General features: G+C 44.7%; 1 protein-coding gene across 1 annotated transcript in view; it reads right to left on the reverse strand.

Annotated features, from left to right (window-relative positions):
* Positions 1 to 901: 901 nt before the first annotated feature.
* The window catches only part of FGF9 (fibroblast growth factor 9), a 92566-nt gene continuing 71163 nt past the window's right edge, over positions 902 to 22304 (reverse strand). The window contains exon 3 of the mRNA XM_068266951.1: positions 902 to 3537. Coding sequence (XP_068123052.1) covers positions 3292 to 3537 — 246 coding nt within the window. The 3' untranslated portion in view covers positions 902 to 3291. The remainder of the gene's footprint in view (positions 3538 to 22304) is intronic.

Consider the following 22304-nt stretch of genomic DNA (forward strand, 5'->3'; position numbering starts at 1 on the left):
TAGCGACTAGAAATCCCTCCAAGTGGGTTTCCAGCCTCAAGGACATTAGCTGCGGTGGAAAAACATGCACAAACTGCATGCAGCAAAACGCACACAGAAAACTGGCAAGTGTGAATGCCGCCTTACAGAATTTTTCTTTGTGGCCCCGTTTCCACTATCGCGAATTTGCATGCGTCTTGCGTATGCGGATTCGCATAGACAATACAAGTGAATGGGCCTGTTTCCACTTATGCGTCTGCGGGAGCGTTTTATTGTGCGGAGAAAATCTGCACGAACACCCTGCAGAATTCGCCTGCGTGTGGAATGCAGGCAAATCGCACACAATGTATTTAATAGGGAAATCGCATGCGTTTTCCCCATGCGTTTTTTCCGCAAATTCGCATAGGTACCAATGTAAATTCACACAGGCAGTGACATGGTTAAAATCGCATATACCCTTACCTATGCGAATTCGCTGCAAAAACGCATGCGGAATCGCATCCGCATGCGATTTCATCAGCGGTGGAATCCAGGCGATTCCGCACCGCAATAGTGGAAACAAGACCTGTGTGAAAGTAAACTAAATTATTTTTGGGAAAAGTGGATGCCATAGAGTTCTCTAAACCTGTTCATTGATAAATTAAAAATGTTTTGCCACTAAATGGCAATTTTCCCACGTGATCATTGTATCGTCATTAAAATTAATCTGTTCCTATTTAAAGCAGGTCTACTGACATTAACACTTTTTTTATTATCACTTTGGATAATGCATGGATCCGAAGATGTCATTTGTCTGTGTCATTGACCACAAATTTGTATTTCAGTTTCTTCAACCGGATGAATGAAAAATATAATTTTGTGCCCAACTACACATTTGAGAACAAATTGTAAATAAATATTTATTTCTATGCTTATTGCTTAAAAAAAATTACATGTTTTTATTCCTTTTCATAACGCTTCACACAGTTCAAACTTGCCTCTGACGGCTGCAAAATTAGGATGTGCAGACAGTTTTTTAAACAAACAAAAAGCTGAGAAAAAAAAAGCAAAAGGAAAAAAGATAAATAAAAAAGTATAATACTTTTCCCCTTGTAGTTATTCGTAAAGATTTATTAGGTTCATTTTGCAAGTTATTCCTTTGAAAAAAAAAAAAAAATAGGGCGCTAATGTAGAATGACAGTTTATGTTGAAAGCAGTTCAATAGACAGATGTTACACTGACCCCCTAAGATTGCTGCATTTTCCGGAAGATAAAGAAACATGTTAACATACAAGTTATCCTGTGAAACCTGGTTCTCTTTTTTTTAATACCCACCTTATAAAATTACCAGAATATGGGACTATCTGCAGCTGCTGTAGGACATCCATTAGTACCCATACAAATGTATTATACAGCTGTAAAAAAGGCACCTACATTTTTTTTTATTTTAACTGCACAAAGAATTTAACTATGACAACAAATGCGTTTATGCTTAAAATTCCTTAACAAAAAAGAACATTATTTTACAATCTGTTCTGTAATATGTACTAAAACAGGTAGATTATATATATATGCATATATAGTAAACTTTAGGTGCCTTTTAACAGCAGGGAAAGACTGACCATGACTGAATATTATAAGCCACTTACTGAACAGAGGGTGTGTTTTTGGAAAGGTCACAGCATAAAAACTGGAAGCTTCTATCTTGGCTAGTTGGGTGAGCATATGAGGTGAATGGTTCTGAAATAAGAGATGAATAGTGACATTTTCAGCATGAGGTAGTTCCGCAGGGAACTGCCGGCTACACTGCACTGAAAATGAAAAAAAAATAATAATTCCAGTCTTACACAAATAAGTGGGTTACAAACAAAGACCAAAATGCAGGTAAGGGTTTGCACCATTGTAGCATAACTCACAGCTGCTTTTGTTTAGGGTCTTAAACTGCAAACTAACAGCAATCCCCAAAAGAACTTACAATGCAACTGAGGCCCCATTCACACTAGAGCGTTTGGCCGCGACTTCATAATGAAACCCTATGGGCCAGTTCTTACTTGGGCGGTTTGCGCTAATCGCTGCAAATCGCAAATGCGCCGCCTGCACCATTTTCAGGCAATTTCCCGGCGATCGCGTTTCAGTGCTATAGAAGCGCTAAACGCGATTGCGGTAAAATCGCCGCAGTGTTCAGTGATTTTTCCACGTGAAATCGCGGAAAAAAAATCACTCCTGTAAAACGCCGGAAAAATCGCCGGTGTTTTGCGTTTTGGAAGTGTGAATGGGGCCTAAAGCAACAGACCATACCCATGTCGATGCTTTAAAATTTTTCCATTGGCTTTTTTTTTTTTAACCATTTGCTGGTCTAGAGCTGCTTGCATGTCTCTGTATGAAGTAATGAAAAGTGGTAATCTTGACTGTACTTAAACAGAGAAATGGGTGAAGAATAGATTGTCAACTTGAGGGTCATACTGGTTTTTTTTTTTGTTTCTGTTTTTTTTTTTTCTTTCCTAATTTTTTTTTTTTAATCCATGCAGGTTGGTAATAAACTTGCATGTATTTACCACAGGTTCAAAATGGCCTTTAACAGTTAATGCATACAGAGCCTAAAGCTTCGAAAATGCCTATATGGCCTGTACATATTTCATTAAAAATAAACTCTATATAATAAATAAATATATAAAATAAATATAATGTTGCCTTTGGAATTTCTATAAATAAATTTAAGTGTTTTTTTTTTGTAGTGTATTTTTTACTTTTGTTTCTTTTTTTCTTCCTTTTTTTTTTTTTCCTTTATGGAGAGGTCTTTGATTTATGCTCAGTGAGATGGCGCATCAATGAGCAATTAACTGAAAAGTCATTTTTAAGTAAGACTGCACCCATCCATGCCTTAATAATGAATAGTACAACTTGAGCAGGCCTTCAGCCAAAAATCCTGATGAACCGAAGTATGGCAGCTACACTGATATACGATGAATTAAAGGGTGATCAAAAATTTAAAAGCATGTCTATTTCCCAGCATGCATCAGGCCTCATTCCTCTTTGCCTTTGCTTCTATATATATGTATAATATTTTTTTTTGCTCTTTGCCTTGTAATAAATCAAGCACGAGTGGGCACAGCCTTTCCTCCAGGAGGACAATCCGTTAAGTGCAGAACAGAATCAGCATGTTTCATCCAAGCCTCCATCATATATAATGCATGCGACAAAGTTTGGCAACAGTGCAGCTGATGTGATGACCCAGCTAACCAATAAGAACCCACTGGAGAAACCATTGATTTAATATAGTGGTTACTTGGTTTTTTTTTTTCTTTAAAGGCTTGAGTGAAGGAACTGTCTTTGTCAACTTTGGCTTAGAATATCTTTATAAAGTTCAGGTACTTTTTCTGGGTCCACTGGTCTGGGTAAAAAATGTGTAAATTTCTGGTGCCGTTTAGTCCTAGTGCCATCCCTTGGCGTCCCATCTTTATTCAATGCTACATAGTATCGACGTCCAGTGTCCGCATGTTTATAGAGGTTCGATGAATACGTGTTATACCAGTTTTCTTCAAACTGCTCTCGAAACACACACTCCTGCGTCAGCTTCTCCTGTAAAACAGAAGGAACCAGTCAGACATTTAGCACCATCGGTCATACAGAACATTGTGGCACACATCGTAGCAATGACATCTTAACACTGATACCAATCATGAAAGCACAGTAGAAAGCTGGGTTGGACTTTAGTTAGGAGTGTAATCATGAAACCACAGAATCACGAGTGAATCTAACCAGTATGCTTAAAGTGAATCAGAGATGGGCAGTGGAAAACAAAAATTATATACTGTACCTGGGGCTTCCTCCAGCCCCCATCCAGGCAAATCACTCCCTTGCCGTCCTCCTACGCCATCTGGTTCTTTGGCAATATGCCCTGGAAAGTCCTCTGGTTGTACAGCATAGAAACTTAAGGGCATTGAGCTGTACCTATTTTGTTCAACTGAGGGCCTATTAAGGTAACTGTACCAGTAATATATCTCTTTGGATATAGATCACACACCATTCGAGAAACTAATAGGATTAAGCGGGGGGGGGGGGGGGGGTGACAGCAACACCAGGGGAAAGAAGGAAGAGAACCATCTGTCTACCAGTCTAGGAGTTCCTCTTGATCAACCAATCCCAAACCTTCTGAAACCTACCGGGTCTGACCCCGTGCACATATATTAGTGTGTTTAAAAAAATTGTTTATATTTTTTTGCGATAGTGGTCCTTTCACAAATTAGAGGATAGGCCCATTATTACTCTGAAAACTAGTGGTATTAGGGGTGGTAGTAGCTTTGTAACAGGGTACATAAGCAAAATGAGCCTGGGATAAGGTCAAGGACTTTATATCTGGGATATGTGACAGTTTTCTTTCCTCCTCCAGTAACTGTTCAATATTCTGATCAATTTCACACATCTGCATCTACTGTGAGCTATACGCAAGGGCCTGCTTGTAAACATTTGACATCACAGGCCTGTCACTTCCTACAGAAACTAATCAGATGACATCGGTCAACCCGTGTACCTCTCACATGACTATGTAACGAAGCACCCAGAAGGACAATCAATTGCAATACAATGCAGGAATAATGAAGGGTGACAAAGCTAGCCTAGCGAATAATTAGAACTATAGGTCTGCTGTAATCAATAAAATCTTAAGCTATAATCAATAGGTACTTTGCATATGCATGTGTGTATGCATGTGTTTCAGTGCTGCTCCAGTATTTGGCAGGTAAAAGAACACCCAGACATACTTGTGAATAGAACATACCAGACTGTTGCCTATCTATCTATCTATCTATCTATCATATATTTGAGGGAAGGCAAAAGTGTGTGTGTGTGTAAGCTTCCATTCTATCTGTTCGCTGAAATCTCACCGGTTAACATTTCTTGTAGTTTGTAGCATAGGCCTGGTAGGCCAGAGTATGCTTAAATTCAGCACCTTTTATGTGTTTGGGCTAGTGTGGGGTATCAGTCACGTGGCTGAAATCTCCAGTTTGGCGACTCAGTGGCATTTTCATTGTACCTCCCCCAACCGAACCCCTTTCATGACCCATAGCCTTAAAGAGGATCTCCAGTGAAAAATAATAAAAAAGTGCTTCATTTTTACAATAATTATGTAGAAATGAGTTAGTCAGTGTTTGCCCATTGTAAAATCTTTTCAATCCCTGATTTACATTCTGACATTTATTACACGGTGACATTCTTACGGTTGGCAGATAATGTAGCTACTGGCAGTTGGAAACAGCTGTAAACAGCCATTCCCCACAATGCAACAGGGTTCACAGACAGGAAACTGCCAGGAGTACGTACTCAGAGTTTCTTGTGGGAGGGGTTTCACCACAATATCAGTCATACAGCGCCCCCTGATGGTCTGTTTGTGAAAAGGAATAGATTTCTCATGTAAATGGGGGTATCAGCTACTGATTGGTATAAAGTTCAATTCATGGTCGGAGTTTCTCTTTAACCTGCACCCTTAAATGTAACACTTTTCTAATGTCCAACTAATGGTTTCCCCTTCACATTAACTTCTGAACAATTAACCCTAACAAATATTACTCACTTTCTTCTACACTACCTTTCTAAGCCTAACAACCATCCTAAGGCCAGAAACCCACTAGGAGCGATTTCTAATCGCTAGTGATTTGAAAAAGCTCTTGCTAATGCAATGCTATGGGGGATTTTTACAAAATCACATCGCCCAAGTGGGATCACTCCCATAGCATTACATTAGCAAGAGTTGTCAAATCGCAAAATGCTCAGAAAAATCACTCCTGGTGGGTTTCTGGCCTAACAGATGTTTAACTCTAACCTCTCCACTTAAAGCGGACCTGAACTCAAAACATCCTTTCTGCTCTAAAAGATATGCAACAGCATGATAACCTTTAAACAAAAAACATTTCTTTGTTACAGCTGATACAAATCCTAAAATAAATCTGCACTGTTTATACATCCTGATTAACGGAAGCAGACATATTAACATCTAGAGATGGCCCGTACGGTTCACTGGCTAATGGTTCCAGGCGAACTTCCGGGGGTTCCCGATCGCAGAGAACTTTACCGGAAGTTCGATTCACCCACATAGTGCACCATTAGGGTCAACTTTGACCCTCTACATCACAGTCAGCAGGCACATTGTAGCCAATCAGGCTACACTCCCTCCTGGAGCCACTCCCCCCCCCACCCATTTAAAAGGCAGGCATCGCCGGCCATTTTACTCACTCGTGTGCCTGCAGTAAATAGAGAAGGGACAGCTGCTGCAGACTCTCTCATAGGGAAAGATTAGTTAGGCTCTTGTAGGCTTCATAGCCTGCTCTTTGCTGATTTTTATTGCGAAAATAGCACCCCACAACAGCTCTTTTGAGAGCTAATCTTGTTCTTGTGATCTATTTTTTTTTCTGTGTGAACCACTGACACTCGTGTTGCATAGACAGCCTTGATAATTAATACTGTGTGTGCCACTGCCAGGCCCAGCACATTCAGTGACTACCTGTGTGTGTGACAGGTGAGCTGAGCGCACGCAGTGTCACTGTGCATGTCTGCTACCTGTCTGTGTGTGACAGGTGCACATTGTAATACCCATCACTGCATATACCTACCTGTTGTGTTCAGTGCACCCACCTCATCACTGCATATACCTAGCTGTTGTGTTCAGTGCACCCACTTACCTACGTGAGTGCACGCAGTGCGATATACCACTCTGTGCATACCTGTTAACTGCACCTGTGTGACTGCACATTGTATTAGTCAAGTCAGTGCATACCTTTCACTTGAATGGATGGCAGACTTGCCCTCCATAACAGATTCTCGTTAATGGATTTAAAGTTGATTCATCTCATATACAGCAGGGCCTCAAAAGTGCTCCTGTATGGTTATTTTTGGTCACTACCTCGGGACGTGCATGCCAAGCCTACAGCCTTCCTTGGTTGTGTGGTAGCCGTTCCAACTCCTTTGCCCACAGCGTGCCTGCTGCCTTCCTTGGATGTGTGGTGGTAGCAGTTTTAGGCTCCCACTCCAGACCGGAATCGAACCAGGATTCCCCGGCCATTAACAGTGGTCACTTACAATGGCAGACTTGCCCTGCATAAAAGATTCTCATTGCAGGTACTGGACAGCAAGCAGAACAAGTATTTAAAAAAATAGATGCAAGCTTAAACAATGGTAGAGAAAGAACCATCGAAAGTTGATAAGGCAGTCAGACATTACCGGATATCACTGAGGAAGAGCAATCTCGCCATGGTGCACACCAGTACAGCATGGCCGTCACTACGCAAACAGCTGTTTGTGGTGCGTTACACAGTGAGTTTGGTGTGTCAGTGTGAAGCAGTACTCGAATTACACTTATGTATACACATGCAAGATGTTTTAAAGCACTTTAGGCCTGCTATTTAGCATTCAATGTGATTTCTGCCCTTAAAACGCCACTTTGCGTCAAATCCAGGATTTTTCCCCGGGACATTTGGCGTCTATCCCACTCAGCCATGCCCCCCTCCAGGTGTTAGACCCCTTGAAACATCTTTACCACCACTTTTGTGGCCAGCATAAATGTTTCTAGTTTTCAAAGTTCGCCTCCCCATTGAAGTCTATTGCGGTTCGCGAAAGTTGACGCGAATCGACCGTTTTGCGAAGGTTACATAGTTAACTCAGTTAACTATGTTCGCAAAACGAAAATCGGAGGTTCGGGCATCTCTATTAACATCCTGTGCTTTTAAATGAGCTTATCTAGTCAGTCATGTGACACAGGGGAGAGATCGAATTACAACTTGTGATTAGACACAAATGAGGGGGAATTAAACAGGGCAACCCTTGCCAATAGGCTACTACCACCGCATCCAATGCCCAACTCACACCGCATCCAATGCCCAACTTGCCAATAGGCTACCACCACCGCATCCAATGCCCTGGGCGACTGATTACCGATAAGAAGAACAGGTGTCTATTAGACCCCTGCGGATCTCTGCGCCCAATTCACCTGATCCGTGGCTGGGACCCCCCAGCCTCATAATACAGAGGACAGTTGCTCTCCCTGTACATGCAGCTATGCCCTCTGTTTACAGAACGTAGGAACTGCAAATCCACAGTTATTTCTAGTGAAATAAATCCTAGCACACTGCAGCACAAAATAAAGCACTGTGGTGTCCTTGGAGAATCAGTTCACCCCTAAGCAACTTGTATGTTTGTATTGAGGTTTGTCATTCTGGCAAATTGTTTCAACTGTTCCAGTTTAGCGTGTGTGTGCAGATATTTTATTTATGTGTGAAGAAAACAGCTTGCTATAGCCTATTTCTGTGCTTCTTTCAGGCATGAGAACTGAATAAGCAGACAGGTCACAGGCCAACATGTTTTTCTTTTTGTGCCATTTACTTGGAAATAAAATTGCTAGAGAAAAAAAAAAAAAAAAGACCTACTCCATTCCAATGATCAGAAACGGTTCTGAAAAACAGGGCCGGCCCTAACTACAATGAGGCCCTGGGATGAAAGGAATTGGGGGCCCCCTTAGCACCGCCCCCCACACCCAATTCATCACCCAGGAGGGCCCCCAAGCTGGTTGTCACATTATCCTTAGGTGTCCATTATATGTCCCCAAAAAGCATTGTTGGGGTCCCTATTAGAAGCCACTGGTTCCCCTCGATTGTAATCTTTTATGGTTACCATGATAATTTCAATACCTCAATATGACATACTCAAGAATAGCGCTATGAGTTATAGTTAAAATAATGTGGTTATGAAAGATCTAGGAAAATGTATTACCAATGCATTGCCATTGGCGATTGATTTCACATCTGTATGTATCTTCACCACAATAAAATGTTTTGAAAACAAATGCAGAATGCACACACTACAGAGTCTTACATAATACAGGCAGGGCACAGGAGGCAGCACTGTGCTCTATGCCACTCCTCCTTGTTCCCTGCAGGCATGTATAGGGTCACCATAGCTGGAGAGGAGGGGGGAGGGCTTACAGGCTTTGGGGCCCTGGGGCAATTGTCCTCTTTACCTCTATGGAAGAGCCGGCCCTGCTGAAAAATCATCATTTTACAACTATATTGCCATCTAATCCATCTCCAATATGTATAACTTTTCCAGCGCTTTTCCTATTGAGGAACTTTACCAATGAGAAAATGGGAGCTCATCGTAACACGTATAGATCTGCAGGACAGTATACTTCACAAACACTGAGACATTTGGATTGGTGAACCACAGCTTTACAAGTACCCCAAACTGGAGGAAAGCCTATCAAAGGACGCCCATGTTGAGCTAGATTTTCAGATGTGTCCTGGTCCCTGCTCATTGTCCTCGCATAACTCACCCCCCCCCCCCCCCCCCCCCCAATTCCTGGTCCTCATAACTCTTCTGTGTGAGAATAGTGTTAGGTTAAATTACTTTCAAAACCTAGATCTGTAAATTTGACAAAGATTCTACAAGCCAACATTGAGCGGCCAAGATTTTTTGCGCCTCTTCTTCATACACGCGGCTCCAGGGACCTAAAGCAGCCACTATGGCCATTGCTACGCTCCTGTTTACACACACCACAGTGATTCCACAATGCAAGCTTAGCAATGCACTGCTGTGCTGCGGGCAACTACATGCCTACTATACAGCTAAGGCCCAAATAGCATGTCATCTCCAACTGGCAACACTTTTGTAATAGGATAATCTATATACATGCTAAACGTACATCCCACTGCTTGGAACCTGCAATGTTTACATTCAGAGATAGTTCATATACTGTGCGCCGTCCTTAATAATCAGTGCTCTTACCGCCATCATAAAACATACCGATCAGTGGGCTATTCCAGACTTTTAATTATTTATCTGCTTGGAAGGTAAAATGCATTATTTAAGATCACTAGAGGAATCTCTTGACTGGGAGTGACATGCACAGTGCTTGGAAGGCAAACAAAAGGCTGGTCTGCCCTCCTACCCCCCCCCCCCCCTCCTCCTTTTACAAGCACCTAAATAAACAGAATCTTTTATATGACAAACAGTAGTAGAGGATTCTTCAATAACATACAGTAACTCCTGTTATCCTGGAAAATTACAGTCACAGCTGCTAGTGTGCCACACAGGGAGTGTAATGCACACAAGCTTTTTAAGGATCATGTAGCATTACATTCTGTGACATAAAAAAGGGATGTAAACCACAGCAACCCATTAAAAGTTAGAGAATACCGGCTTAAACTACATAGAGACACCATAGTTTTGTCGCCTGAGATGATCATTCATGATTATCAGGGTGGCATGGTGGTTAGCACCCTCGCCCGGTAGCGCTTGGGTCCCCAGCACAGGGACCACAAACTATTTACATGCAGATGTGTCCTAGTCCATATTTGAGCCAAGGTCCACTGGTTTCCCATGATAATGAACTTTGTTGGGCGGGGTGAATAAAACGGGATAGCGACCTCCGTTAGCGTTAGCTCAGTTAGCGTTAACTCCGATACAAGGAGGGCCGAAATTGAACACTGGGACCAAGTTGCAGGCCAACCTGTTTAGTGGATACCTCCCTCTCTTATAAGGCTTCTTGGTGTCTAATGATCCCCTCCCTCCCCTATACAGTTCCCTGGTGTCGAGTGGCCTTTCCCCTCTCCTATACTGTTCCCTGGCGTCCAATGCCTTCTCCCTGCCCTATACAGTTTCCTGGTGTCTTGTAGTCCTCCCTCCCCTACAGAATTCCATGGTGATTAGTGCCCCCACCTCTCCCCTATACAGTTCCCTGGTGTCTAGTGAATTCCCCACCCCCCATATGTATTCCCTGGTGATCTAGGACTTCATATCCAATATAGCTTCCCTGGTGCTCTAGAGTGAAGCAAACATGATGCAAAGTGTGGAAACCACTTGCGGACCAAATTCCATGGCTTTGTGGGCCACATTCGGCTTGTGGGCCAGAGTCTGGCATGTATGTATTAGCGAATGAAAACACGAGAAAAGAATATGTAGATGGAATTTACATTCTGTGTTGGTATCTCTGCCCCAGGATAAGCAGCGATGAGATTACACGCAGCCACGAGCTCTTCTATCGTACTGACACTTTCACCACAACAACATGAAATCATCTCTCGGAAATAACTGAAACAAGTCAGCGCTTACTAATACAGCCCGGCAAAAAGCAAAACAAGTGGCCGAGACCCTTTAAAGCAGTGTTCCCCAACCCTGTCCTCAGGGCCCACCAACAGGGCATGTTTTTGTGCAACTCCACAGAGGTAGTTAATCAGCTCTGCTGAGACACTAAGTACCTCACCTGTGCATGTTTGTGGTTTTCTGCAAAACATCTACTGTTGGTGGTACTTAAGGACAGGGTTGGGGAACTCAGCTTTAACCTCCTGAGCGTTACGTCTCACAGGAGGTTTTGTAGCCTCAGAGTCCCCCCCCCCCCCCCCCCCCCCGAGTGAAACCTATTAGATTAAATCTGATCAGAACATATTAGATAGCACTAGGCTAGCTAGTATAAGGTGGCCACTACCCCCCGATCACCCCTGACCCACCCAATCCAGCTGCTTATACATTACCCAGCCTCTATCCAGTGATAGGCACAGCCTCCCCAAACAGTTCCGCTTTTCTTTAGGAGGACGTTCGCACATGACATCATGACGTAATCCCGCAGTCTCGATCTTCCCCATAGGGAAGGCCGGAGCTGTGCGGGGAGGCTGCGGCGATCGCTGGAACCAGGCTGGCTAATGTATAAGCGGCTGGATCGGGGGTGGGAAAGGGAGCGATCGGGGGGTAGTGGCCACCTATACTAGCTAGCCTAGTTCTAGCCAATATGTTCTGATCACATTTAATCTAATAGGATTCACCTCGGGGACTTCTGAGGCTATTAAAACCTCTAGAGCGGCATGCCCGACACAGCTCAGGAGGTTAAAGTGACACTAAAGTGAAAATAAACTTATGATATAATGAATTGTATGTGTAGTACAGCTAAGAAATAGAACATTCGTTGCAAAGAAGAGAGTCTTTTATTTTCAGTTCTATAGCTTTTTTTTTTATAGCATTGCATCATTCTCTCCTATTTGCAGTTTACAAACAGTGAGAGACAAGTTGAGATAAGTGCTTCAGAAAACAGCACTGTAGCCTGTTGGAGAGCTTAGAGAAGCTCTTTTACATAGATAACTGAAGTTTAACTCTTCCTGCACTGCAAACAGTAGGAGACTCATATCTGTGCTGCTAATGTACTATTTCTTAGCTGCACTAGACAAACTTCCATGAAAGCAGGAGGTAGACACACTGCAGATTCATTGCAGGAGCCGTAAACAAACAAAAAAAATGATTTAAAAGGTTATTCTGCTGTTGCTTATCTTGTAGAGCAGAGAGGAAGCTCTGAGTTCAGGTCCACTTTAAAGACTGTGGTGCTTGCAATTTAAGAATAAAAAAGGGTGGGGAAAAAAAATGTATTTTTTATTTTGCGGCCAAAATTTTTTTTTCTTTTTTTTATATTGCAGCCAATAGAATTCTGCTGGCCGACACAATGGGACGTTGAGTTTTGTGTCCTGGGGCACAATATGGCTATTGTCTGGTTTTGGAACAGCCAAGACATGCTTGACATTGCTAGGCTCTTTACAAGCAAAGAAATATGGACACTTCCCTAATGTCAGTAGGTTTACTCTTATTACTGCTGCCTTTGTTTGTCACCCTCTGTTTACATATTTGACTCTGCTGGTGGTTTTACTGTCCCTGCATTCCTCTGGTGCATGTTTAGATAATAGGCTAAGTTTAATGTATACATTGATATGCACAGCACTTAACAGCTGCGTGCTTCGCTGGAAACTATGATCAAGACATTCTGACACCGAATGATTTGGAAATATAGGCCTCTTTAAGATCTTGAAAGCGGCAAAGCCGTGCTTAGGAGCGTAAACTAGAGGCCTGCATCGGGTTGGGTACCCGCAACGCGGGTCGGGTTCGGGTACCAGTTTTTCATTTTAATCGGATTGCGGGTAGCGGGTGTGCTGGTGGCGTGTGGGTACCAGATTCACCAGAAAGCGGGTTGCAGGTCGGGTGCGGGTAGCGAGGCTGCAGGTCTGAAAAATTAGACCCGCACAGGGCATCAGGTCAGGTACCTGCAGGTATGGTGCCATTTCTGATTTTTGGGTTGTGGGTCGGGTGCTGGTAGCAGGTCTGCGGGTGTGGGTGGGGAACCAGATTCACCAGAAAGCGGGTTGTGGATCGGGAGCGGGTAGCGGGGCTGCAGGTGCAGATCTGAAAAATTAGTCCCACTCAGGCCTCTAGCGTAATCTACAAATTATGGGGCCCCCAGTGAAACTTTGGTAGGGCCCTCCCAATGCTTGCACCACCTCCTTTCATAGTGCACGGACTCCACAGCCTATGCGCCCATCTGTCAGGCATCACATGACAAGTGTGGCCACCGTGATCTCCTCTTATGATGGTGTGGCCACCGCAACTGCCTCCAAACGCTTTATCGGAGGGACAATGAGTAGCTGGAGTACCCCATTACCATGGCCCCCCTACAGGTGCAGTGGTTGCACCCCCAGTAGCTACTGGTACCAGCCTATCACAGATCAGCTTTAGGCAGTCTTGATTCATTGACTGACATTTTGTACTAGTTGCTGTTTGAAAAACAGCAATTAGGGACCTTTTACTTGAAAAATTGCAAATGTGCTGCAATTGCAATTTTAAACTCACCTTAATTGCTTTTTCCTTAAAGGACTTACGAGGCGAAATTGCTAAAAAAAGTAAATTACCTGCCTCATCTTTTATGGCACGGAGGACGCCGTCCGCGCCCTCCGTGCCGATCCGCCGGGTCCCCCCGCTCATTAGCCCCCCCGGGCCGGCTGCCGACCCCACGGCCCGGGCTTTCCTGCCTCTCGCAACATGGCCGCTTCCTCTGGCCGCGGCTGAGCAGTCCTCTCCACGTAGCGTGGATCAGGGGGGTTGGCCCTAGAGCTGCGCAGCCACACTCGCGGGCAGGCGGATTGCGCAGCCGCGGCCAGAGGAAGCGGCCATGTTGCGAGAGGCAGGAGAGCCGGCCCGGGGGGCTAATAAGCGGGGGGACCCGGCGGCTCGGCACAGAGGGCGCGGACGGCGTCCTCCCTGCCATAAAAGATGAGGCAGGTAATTTACTTTTTTTTAGCAATTTCGCCTCGTAAGTCCTTTAATAAAAGTAGACCTTCACTTAAAACTGTAGCCCCCAATCAATAAATGCAAATATATGTTATTATTGACTTCTATTAGATGATGGATAATGAGAGGACAGTAGCGTCTGTGTTTACATAAAGTTGTAACTGTGCCTTATTTATACTTTTTGCCAGCATCCAGGGGCGTATCTTGGTAATAAAGCGCCTATGGCAAACACTGAAGTTGCGCCCCCCCCTTTTCTCTGTGTCAGTTCTGTATCAATAAATACATAATAATAATATAGTAGGACATTATACTATGACTATGGTAGGATTAGTTTGGGACAATCAGGGACATGACTATGTACTCTGTAAAGTGCTGCAGAAGACGTTACTGCTACATAAATACATTGGCAGATGGTGAAATAAAGTGATTGTGAACGCTTGGAAAAAGCAAAACAGAACAGGCGGTCCAAGAGATGCTAGGAGAGACAGAAAGAGAGGAGGAGAGAAAGTGAGAGAGCAGTGGGCAGAGAAGGAACACCAGAGATAGTACTGTATTCCATTGCTATATACAATAGTGCAAATTTTATGATAATCATTCTCCAAGTATATTTTTCTGTAAATGTCCATTTTTAGATTACAATAGTTTTCTTTACAGCCCCCTCTGCCCTCTAACACCCCCTCTAACACCACATCCTTTACACTGAAGCAAAGCCTGAACCCACAGTGACTGCTGATCAAACATCTTTCCCTCCTGTGAGAGTCAGAGTGCAGCCAGAAGACAGCAATAACAGACAGGGAGGGGGGGGGGGGTCACACAGACAGCAATAACAGACAGGGGGAGTGTCACACAGACAGCAATAACAGACAGGAAGGGTCACACAGACAGCAATAACAGACAGGGGGTCACACAGACAGCAATAACAGACAGGGGGTGTCACACAGACAGCAATAACAGACAGAGGAGGTTACACAGACAGCAATAACAGACAGGGGGGTCACACAGACAGCAATAACAGACAGGGGGGGTCACACAGACAGCAATAACAGACAGGAGGGGTCACACAGACAGCAATAACAGACAGGAGGGGTCACACAGACAGCAATAACGGACAGGAGGGGTCACAAAGACAGCAATAACGGACAGGGGGATCACCCAGACAGCAATAACAGACAGGGGGATCACACAGACAGCAATAACAGACAGGAGGTCTCACACACAAAGCAATAACAGACAGGGGGGGTCACACAGACAGCAATAACAGACAGTGGGGTCACACGGACAGCAATAACAGACAGGGGGGTCACACAGACAGCAATAACAGACAGGGGGATCACACAGACAGCAATAACAGACAGGGGGATCACACACACAGCAATAACAGACAGGGGGATCACACAGACAGCAATAACAGACAGGAGGATCACACAGACAGCAATAACAGACTGGGGGGGTCACACAGACAGCAATAAAAGACAGAGGGGTCACACAGACAGCAATGACAGAAGGAGTCACACAGACAACAATAACAGATGGGGGAACACACAGGCAGCAATAACAGACGGGGGGGGGGGGGTCACACAGACAGCAATAACAGATAATGAGGCTCACATTGCAGGGCAGCCTGTCACACTACACAAGCCTCACAGGGAAGCTTGTGCTCCATATACAGCTCCCTCCCCCCAGTGCAGACCTAATCTACATACCTTGCATGCCACAATGACTGTACTCCCCATTCTGCGGGATCGATCTGCTTGGCAAGAGACTGAGGGAGAGGATCAGTCCCAGTCACCATGTCTACAGTTCTTGTGCAGTTCCAGCCCCACCATCCTCAGCGTGCTTCCCACTCTCTTGCAGAGACGTCAGAGCTCAGTGCACTCTTGCCTGGAGCTCCCCCTAGTGGCGCCTCCTCTCATCTCTCTCCTGCACAGAACAGCAGCTGTGCCTGTGACTGTGTCTCCTTAATAGGGACACACACCAGGCGGCTACAGCACAACATGGGTGCAGACATGGCGCCCATGCTGCAGGGGGCGCCCATAGCTCTAGCCATACCTGCATCCCTCTACATACGCCTCTGCCAGCATCCCACCCCTTTGTTCTGATACATTACACTAAGACTATATGAACTGTAAAAGAAACTTTTTTAGTTCTAGATCACAGCACTAGTCCAGAACCTTTCATGCCGTCTCCATATCCTGCCTGATCAACAGTAAGGGCTGGAACCCACAGGAGCGCTTTTGGCAGCGTTTTGGCAGCACTGCGATACGCTAGCAGTTTGCCAAAACGCTGGGCTAATGTTAATGGATGGGGCAACTTCCACAGGAGCGTTTGCGTTTCTCAGAAACGCAAACGCAGGACATGCAGCATTTTGGGAGCGTTAGCGCTTCAATGCAAAGTATTGAAACGCTAGCAGAAACGCTCAGCAAAACCTAAACTGAGCGGTTCTGCTAGCGTTTTGCGGTTCAGCACACTGTAACAAAATTAAAAATTATTCACAGGACCAATCAGGATAAAAACGCGAAACGCAAAACGCTACACAACCGCTGAGGAAAAAAATACACTGTTGCAAAACGCGACCGAAAACTCGCATGAATCAGCTTGCAAACCGCTCAGGCAAAACGCTAGCGGTTGCGTTTAGCGTTTGCGGTTTGCAGTGGGTTCCAGGCCTAATGCAGTACTGGCTGCTGTGTTGCTGGGGAAAGAACATCTAGACTGGCCTGGAGATCAGCCCAGTCATTAAGCTGATCCGAGTGCAGCAATACTTACTGTAGGGATGGCAATGCAAGAGATTAGGGGTGCAGGCAAGGCTGTGTGATACAGATGTATGTAAACAAAAGGCTTCTGTTATCTTCCCATGTCTACTTACAGGAGAAAGGCCAGTAATTTTGTTGGAGCTTAGTGTTTTGTAGATACTGATAGAAACCTAGTATAACAAGCTCAAACTCTTTACTGCAGAAAACCATGCAGATATAAATCTTACACCACTATCAGGAATTGCAGCTTGCTTGGAACAGAGAGAGTACAGGAAATGACAATCCCATAAATATCACCATTGTATTTTTTACAGTGACATCTTGTGGTCGTTTTACTATATTGCAGTTTAGGTAATAATTTAGTTGACACTCCAACAAATTTAACATACCGAGTCACTCAGGACATGTGAGCAAAAGCTAAAAGGTGAGTCTATCCTGTGTATGATCTGAAGATAATTGTTGGTAACCAGCTAATGGAATAAAGGAAAAAAAAAAAAAATTTAGCTTAATTCCCATTATAATTCCCATTCCTGTACAGGTCTTCCGATGCATAAATTGCATGCTTGTACACACTTAAATGCACACGTCTGGGGCCATTAATAATGCATTTGAATACAAAAATTCAAAAACCAGAGCTATAGGAATCCATACCTTGCGCTGATTAGGACATACCAGGTCCACAACACAAGTATGCATGCTGGATTAGTATTGCTCTGTAAAGTTACCCTGAACAAAAAAAGGCATTAGATGTGAACCATCCCATTGAATAACAAGTTGTCTGTTCTAATGCGTTTCTGCATTCTAGAAAAGTGGCAAACCATGAATGCCATGTGTATGAGGCCTGAATGGACCATTTATACAGCGGCGCTAACAATGCATTTGTAGTTGCACCCCTATTGGAGATGCTGCCGTGTGTATCTGTTCTGGTCCAATTATTCCCGCATGAGTAACAGCTGAGGGCCTGTTCTCACTTAAACGGATACCGGCTGATTCCCACTAATTGCCGATGTGTTAGGGCTTTTTAAAGTGCTAACGCAATGTTAACCTATGGCAGTGATCTCATCGCCACAATTGCCGCCGGTCACAGGTGTTTTGCGATTAGCGGCAATCGCAAAAACTTGTTCTTTGCAGCATTTTGCTGCGATGCAGGAGCGATCGCGATACAGTACTTATAAAAGCGCTGATCGCTATCGTTTTTAATGCAAGAGTGTACCGTGATTTTACCTCGCTATTTGCTGTAAAATCACCCACGCAAAACGGCAGCCATAAGCACTACCGTTTTTCTACTTTTAAAGAGGAACTCCAGTGAAAATAATGTAATAAAAAAAGTGCTTCATTTTTACAATAATTATGTATAAATGATTTAGTCAGGGTTTGCGCATTGTAAAATATTTTAAATCCCTGATTTATAGTCTGACATTTATCACATGGTGAGATTTTTACTGCTGGCAGGTGATGTAGCTGCTGCTTGCTGTTTTGGCAGTTGGAAACAGCTGTAAACAGCTATTTCCCACAATGCAACAAGGTTCACAGACAGGAAACTGCCAAAAGTACGTACTCAGAATTTCTTTGTGGGAGGGGTTTCACCACAATATCAGCCATACAGCGCCCCCTGATGGTCTGTTTGTGAAAAGGAATAGATTTCTCATGTAAAAGGGGGTATCAGCTACTGATTGGGATAAAGTTCAATTCTTGGTCGGAGTTTCTCTGAGTGTGAATGGGCCCTGAGAAATCGTGCAAGGCAGCTTTCCCAATCACTCACAGAAAAGCATAAGAAGAGGTTCAGAGGACAGTTAGGCCCTGTTCACAGTGATTGTGGTGTAACAGCCGCTTTAATACGCGACTTACTGCACTGCATTGCACCACCTATGTGAAGTTCACAGCATGGCGGTAGCGATGCGGTATTATGGGATGTGGTATGGATGCATCAATGTGCGCGTTAACAGGTGCAGTGAAGCATACCTTTTATTGACTGTAGGCTTCGCTGTATGTATTTTTTCGCTCAGTTTCTGTTTAAGGCCTCGTTGACACTTGGGCACTTTCAGCCTGCATTTTGCGCTTTGCACCGATAAACAGCAAAGCGCTGCAGCACAGGTAATCCTATGGGATTACTCACACTGCAGCACAATTGTGAATTCCGCCGATCGCAATTGCACTGCATGCAGCATTTTCCCAGTGAGGTCTGCTTTGCCTATTGTACAATTTACCACATTCTGCCACAGTGCCTGTTTATATCCATGTCAAATCATCTCTATAGGTTTTAGAGACACAAATTAAACCTACTGACTGCATGCCAAGCGTTGCCATGCACATATGTGACCAGCCCCCTGTATTACTGGCACGTATTCCTCATAGGTGAAACCAGGCCAGTTTCATGTGACTGCCCACAGAATGAGCGCATCCCTAGCAGGAAATGGTTTCAAGTTTACAGTCGTTTCCTCATGATTGCTCTCCACACAGAGATGTGTCAAAGGCCTTTGTGCCAAGATAACACCTTCATATTGTTCATTAGAACATTAAAGAGTCTGAAGGTAGAGTTCTATTCAACCCTTTTAATAGGGCAAATTTGCTTAGTGGTTTTCCATGATGTGTAAAACCCCCCCCCTGATTATTGAGGCCAATTCGCATGTCCATAGCTTAGGATGCACAGCTTTTCTAACAAAGAAGTCGAGAGGTGTGAAAAAGACTAAGATTGAATAGAATTTTCTTCTAGCATGAAACAGTGATGACTGAGTCCACCTAAGTGGCCAGCTTCATTTATCTGGTGGCCTCCTGAGAGTAGTTCTTAGAACTGCTGGGTTCCTCAAAGGATACCTGAAGTGGAGAAAAATAAAATGGATACCTCAGTAGTGGCCACTTTTTCATGCGCTGTTCTACTGGCCATGCATAGACTGCACTCAGATGCAATGGGTCCCTCAGAACGTATCTGACAAGAGCTTGTCAAGTGCTCAGATGCTCTGAGGCCCTCAGAACATATGTACATACTCGTGCTTGCAAAATACGGATGCACTCGTACACAGGAGGGGACACACCACGAAGAAGGTCCTGCGCAACAGTAGGCTCAAAGAGGATCTGGAAAGCCTCTGTATCATCCAGAGCAACTTCCAGCAGGCGGGATAAAGAGGGGAACAATATGCCTGGCCTTTGCAGAAGTTAAATATCCAGTATGTCACATCTGTAAACAAACTGACACCTGTACACATGCTGAAAATTTGGTAATGACGGCCACTGGCAGCTACTTTGGCCAAGTTCCGTCTAGCTTGTGTATCAGAGTTAACTTTTCCCTACACTAATTATGAATTCCTGTTCCTGTCCTGACAGGAAGAGTTCCATCTCTCCAACAGGATCAGAATGTGAGAGAAATTCTGATCGATAGGGACACAGACAACAGTTAAAACTCCATATTAAACAAGATTTTGAATCATCGAGGGAACTGCTCTTTAACCTCTTGACGACCAGCTAACGCCGATTGGCGTAAACTGGTCGTCTGCGGGTTACCATGGAAACGGCCGCAGGATCGAGCGGCCTTTCCATGTCAGTTCACGGAGGGTGTCTCCGTGAACAGCCAGAGAGCCGCCGATCGCGGCTCGCCGGCAAAATGTAAACAGGCGGGGAAGAAATCCCCGCTGTTTACATAATACGGCGCTGCTGCGCAGCAGCGCCGTAAGGCAGATCGGCGATCCCCGGCCTCTGATTGGCCGGGGATCACCGGCATATGATAGGCTGAAGCCTATGCTTCAATGCGCAGGACAGAAATCCGTCCTGCGCAGCTCACAGGGGGAGGGAGAGGGAGGCAGCGGCGAGACGGCGGAGAACGCTGCGGAGGGGGGCTTTGAAGAGCCCCCCCTGCTAAGCAAATGCAGCCGGCGGCGATCAGACCCACCCCCAGCAGGACATCCCCCTAGTGGGGAAAAAGGGGGGGGGGGGGGGGGAAGTCTGATCGCCCTGCTGCACTCCTGATCGGTGCTGCGGGCTGTACAACCCCCGCAGCACCGATCATTGAAAAATCCCCTGGTCGGCAAGTGGTTAATGCAGTTGTACATACATGTAAGCTCAATGGTTGTCCCCTGAAAAGATAATTTTGAGTATTAAAGTACCAAAATCATCACTGTACAGATGTTTGGCTTGATTACAGCTGAGTAGCCAGTTGCCTGTTCTGTTCTGTTCTATGGAGAGGTGAGGGCAAACAAATAGAAGTGGACCAACAATCGCCACCCTGTGGCAGGAAAACTCCAACTCCTCCAACTGCTTCTGCCTCAAAATTTTGACTCAGATTGGGCAACAAACACGAGTTCTGAAGGAAACTTTTGCAATTCATGGGAAACCTCAAGATAGAAACCGGGTTGGCAGGTCTCATCTCAGGACTTCAGAATGACATTAAGGCCCTACTTGAGGTGCTCCTGACATATGACTCAATATTTACTTCAGTTCTACCGTAAAAGACACAAAATTAGTTTTGTCCTGTTTTTTTCAGAGGCAATGAGAGAGTCTCTGAATGCAGGCTAGGATAACTGAAGAGCATAAAGTCTGGGAGGACAGGACCATCTGTGATCTCTACATGGACATTGTGTGTTCCTAGAAAAGGGCGATACAAGCAGATGCAGTGCCCTTAGTGCAGTGCATGGATTTGATCTCCATTCAGTGGAGGGCAGAGCGGAGAGTGCTAGGTTTGCAATTCCCTTTCTGCAGTGCTGTGTGATCTCTCCGTGTGTTCCCTGACAGATAGCTTCTGTCTGATGAGGAGGCTCTGTGTTGTCCTTGTCCACTTTGTTTTCAAAGGCCTCAGGTTACTTTATTATGCAAGTTCTGCTTCCCCTTCTGACCAGCAGTATCACCCTTAGGACATCTCGGGGAACATATGAATGGAGATCAGTGTGGAGGGACTGGGGGGTGGACAGCAGTAGGGGGCTGACAGGTTTGATTTATGGTGGTCTTTCTACAATGCTGTATATTGGCGTGCATCTAACTTTTGTACATCTATCACATATTAACCCATCCAGCCTTGCCACCCTTATGTACCCCCCCCCCCCCCCCCCCAACACACATCATCGTTTTCCTTTCAGTCCGTTTCCACAAGCTGCCCATCATATAGAGCAGGGACATTTTCTCCAGCCCTCCTCAGGATACACTGAACAAGTGATGTCACTAACAGCCCCCTGAGAGCTCACAAGCTAAATGTCTTTGTCATAGTCTAAAGCTGGCCATACATTGGTCAATGTGGCCAACAGATAGAGGGGCCTTAAAGAGGAACTGTAACTAAAGATTGAACTTCATTCTAATCAGTAGCGGATACTCCCTTTGCCATGATAAATCTTTACTTTTTCTCAAATAGATTTTCATGGGGGTCTGTATGGCTGATATTGTAGTGAAACCCCTCCCACAGTGTGATGTCAGGACCTAGGTGCTGACAGTTTCCTGTCTGTGAGCCTTGTTGCATTGTGGGAAATACCAGCTGTTCAACTGCCAGGCAACCAGCATCTCCCTCTGTGCATTCCTACTACCAATTACTGAATC

This window comes from Hyperolius riggenbachi, chromosome 2 (genome assembly GCF_040937935.1).
Source record: "Hyperolius riggenbachi isolate aHypRig1 chromosome 2, aHypRig1.pri, whole genome shotgun sequence".
Classification (NCBI taxonomy): domain Eukaryota; kingdom Metazoa; phylum Chordata; class Amphibia; order Anura; family Hyperoliidae; genus Hyperolius; species Hyperolius riggenbachi.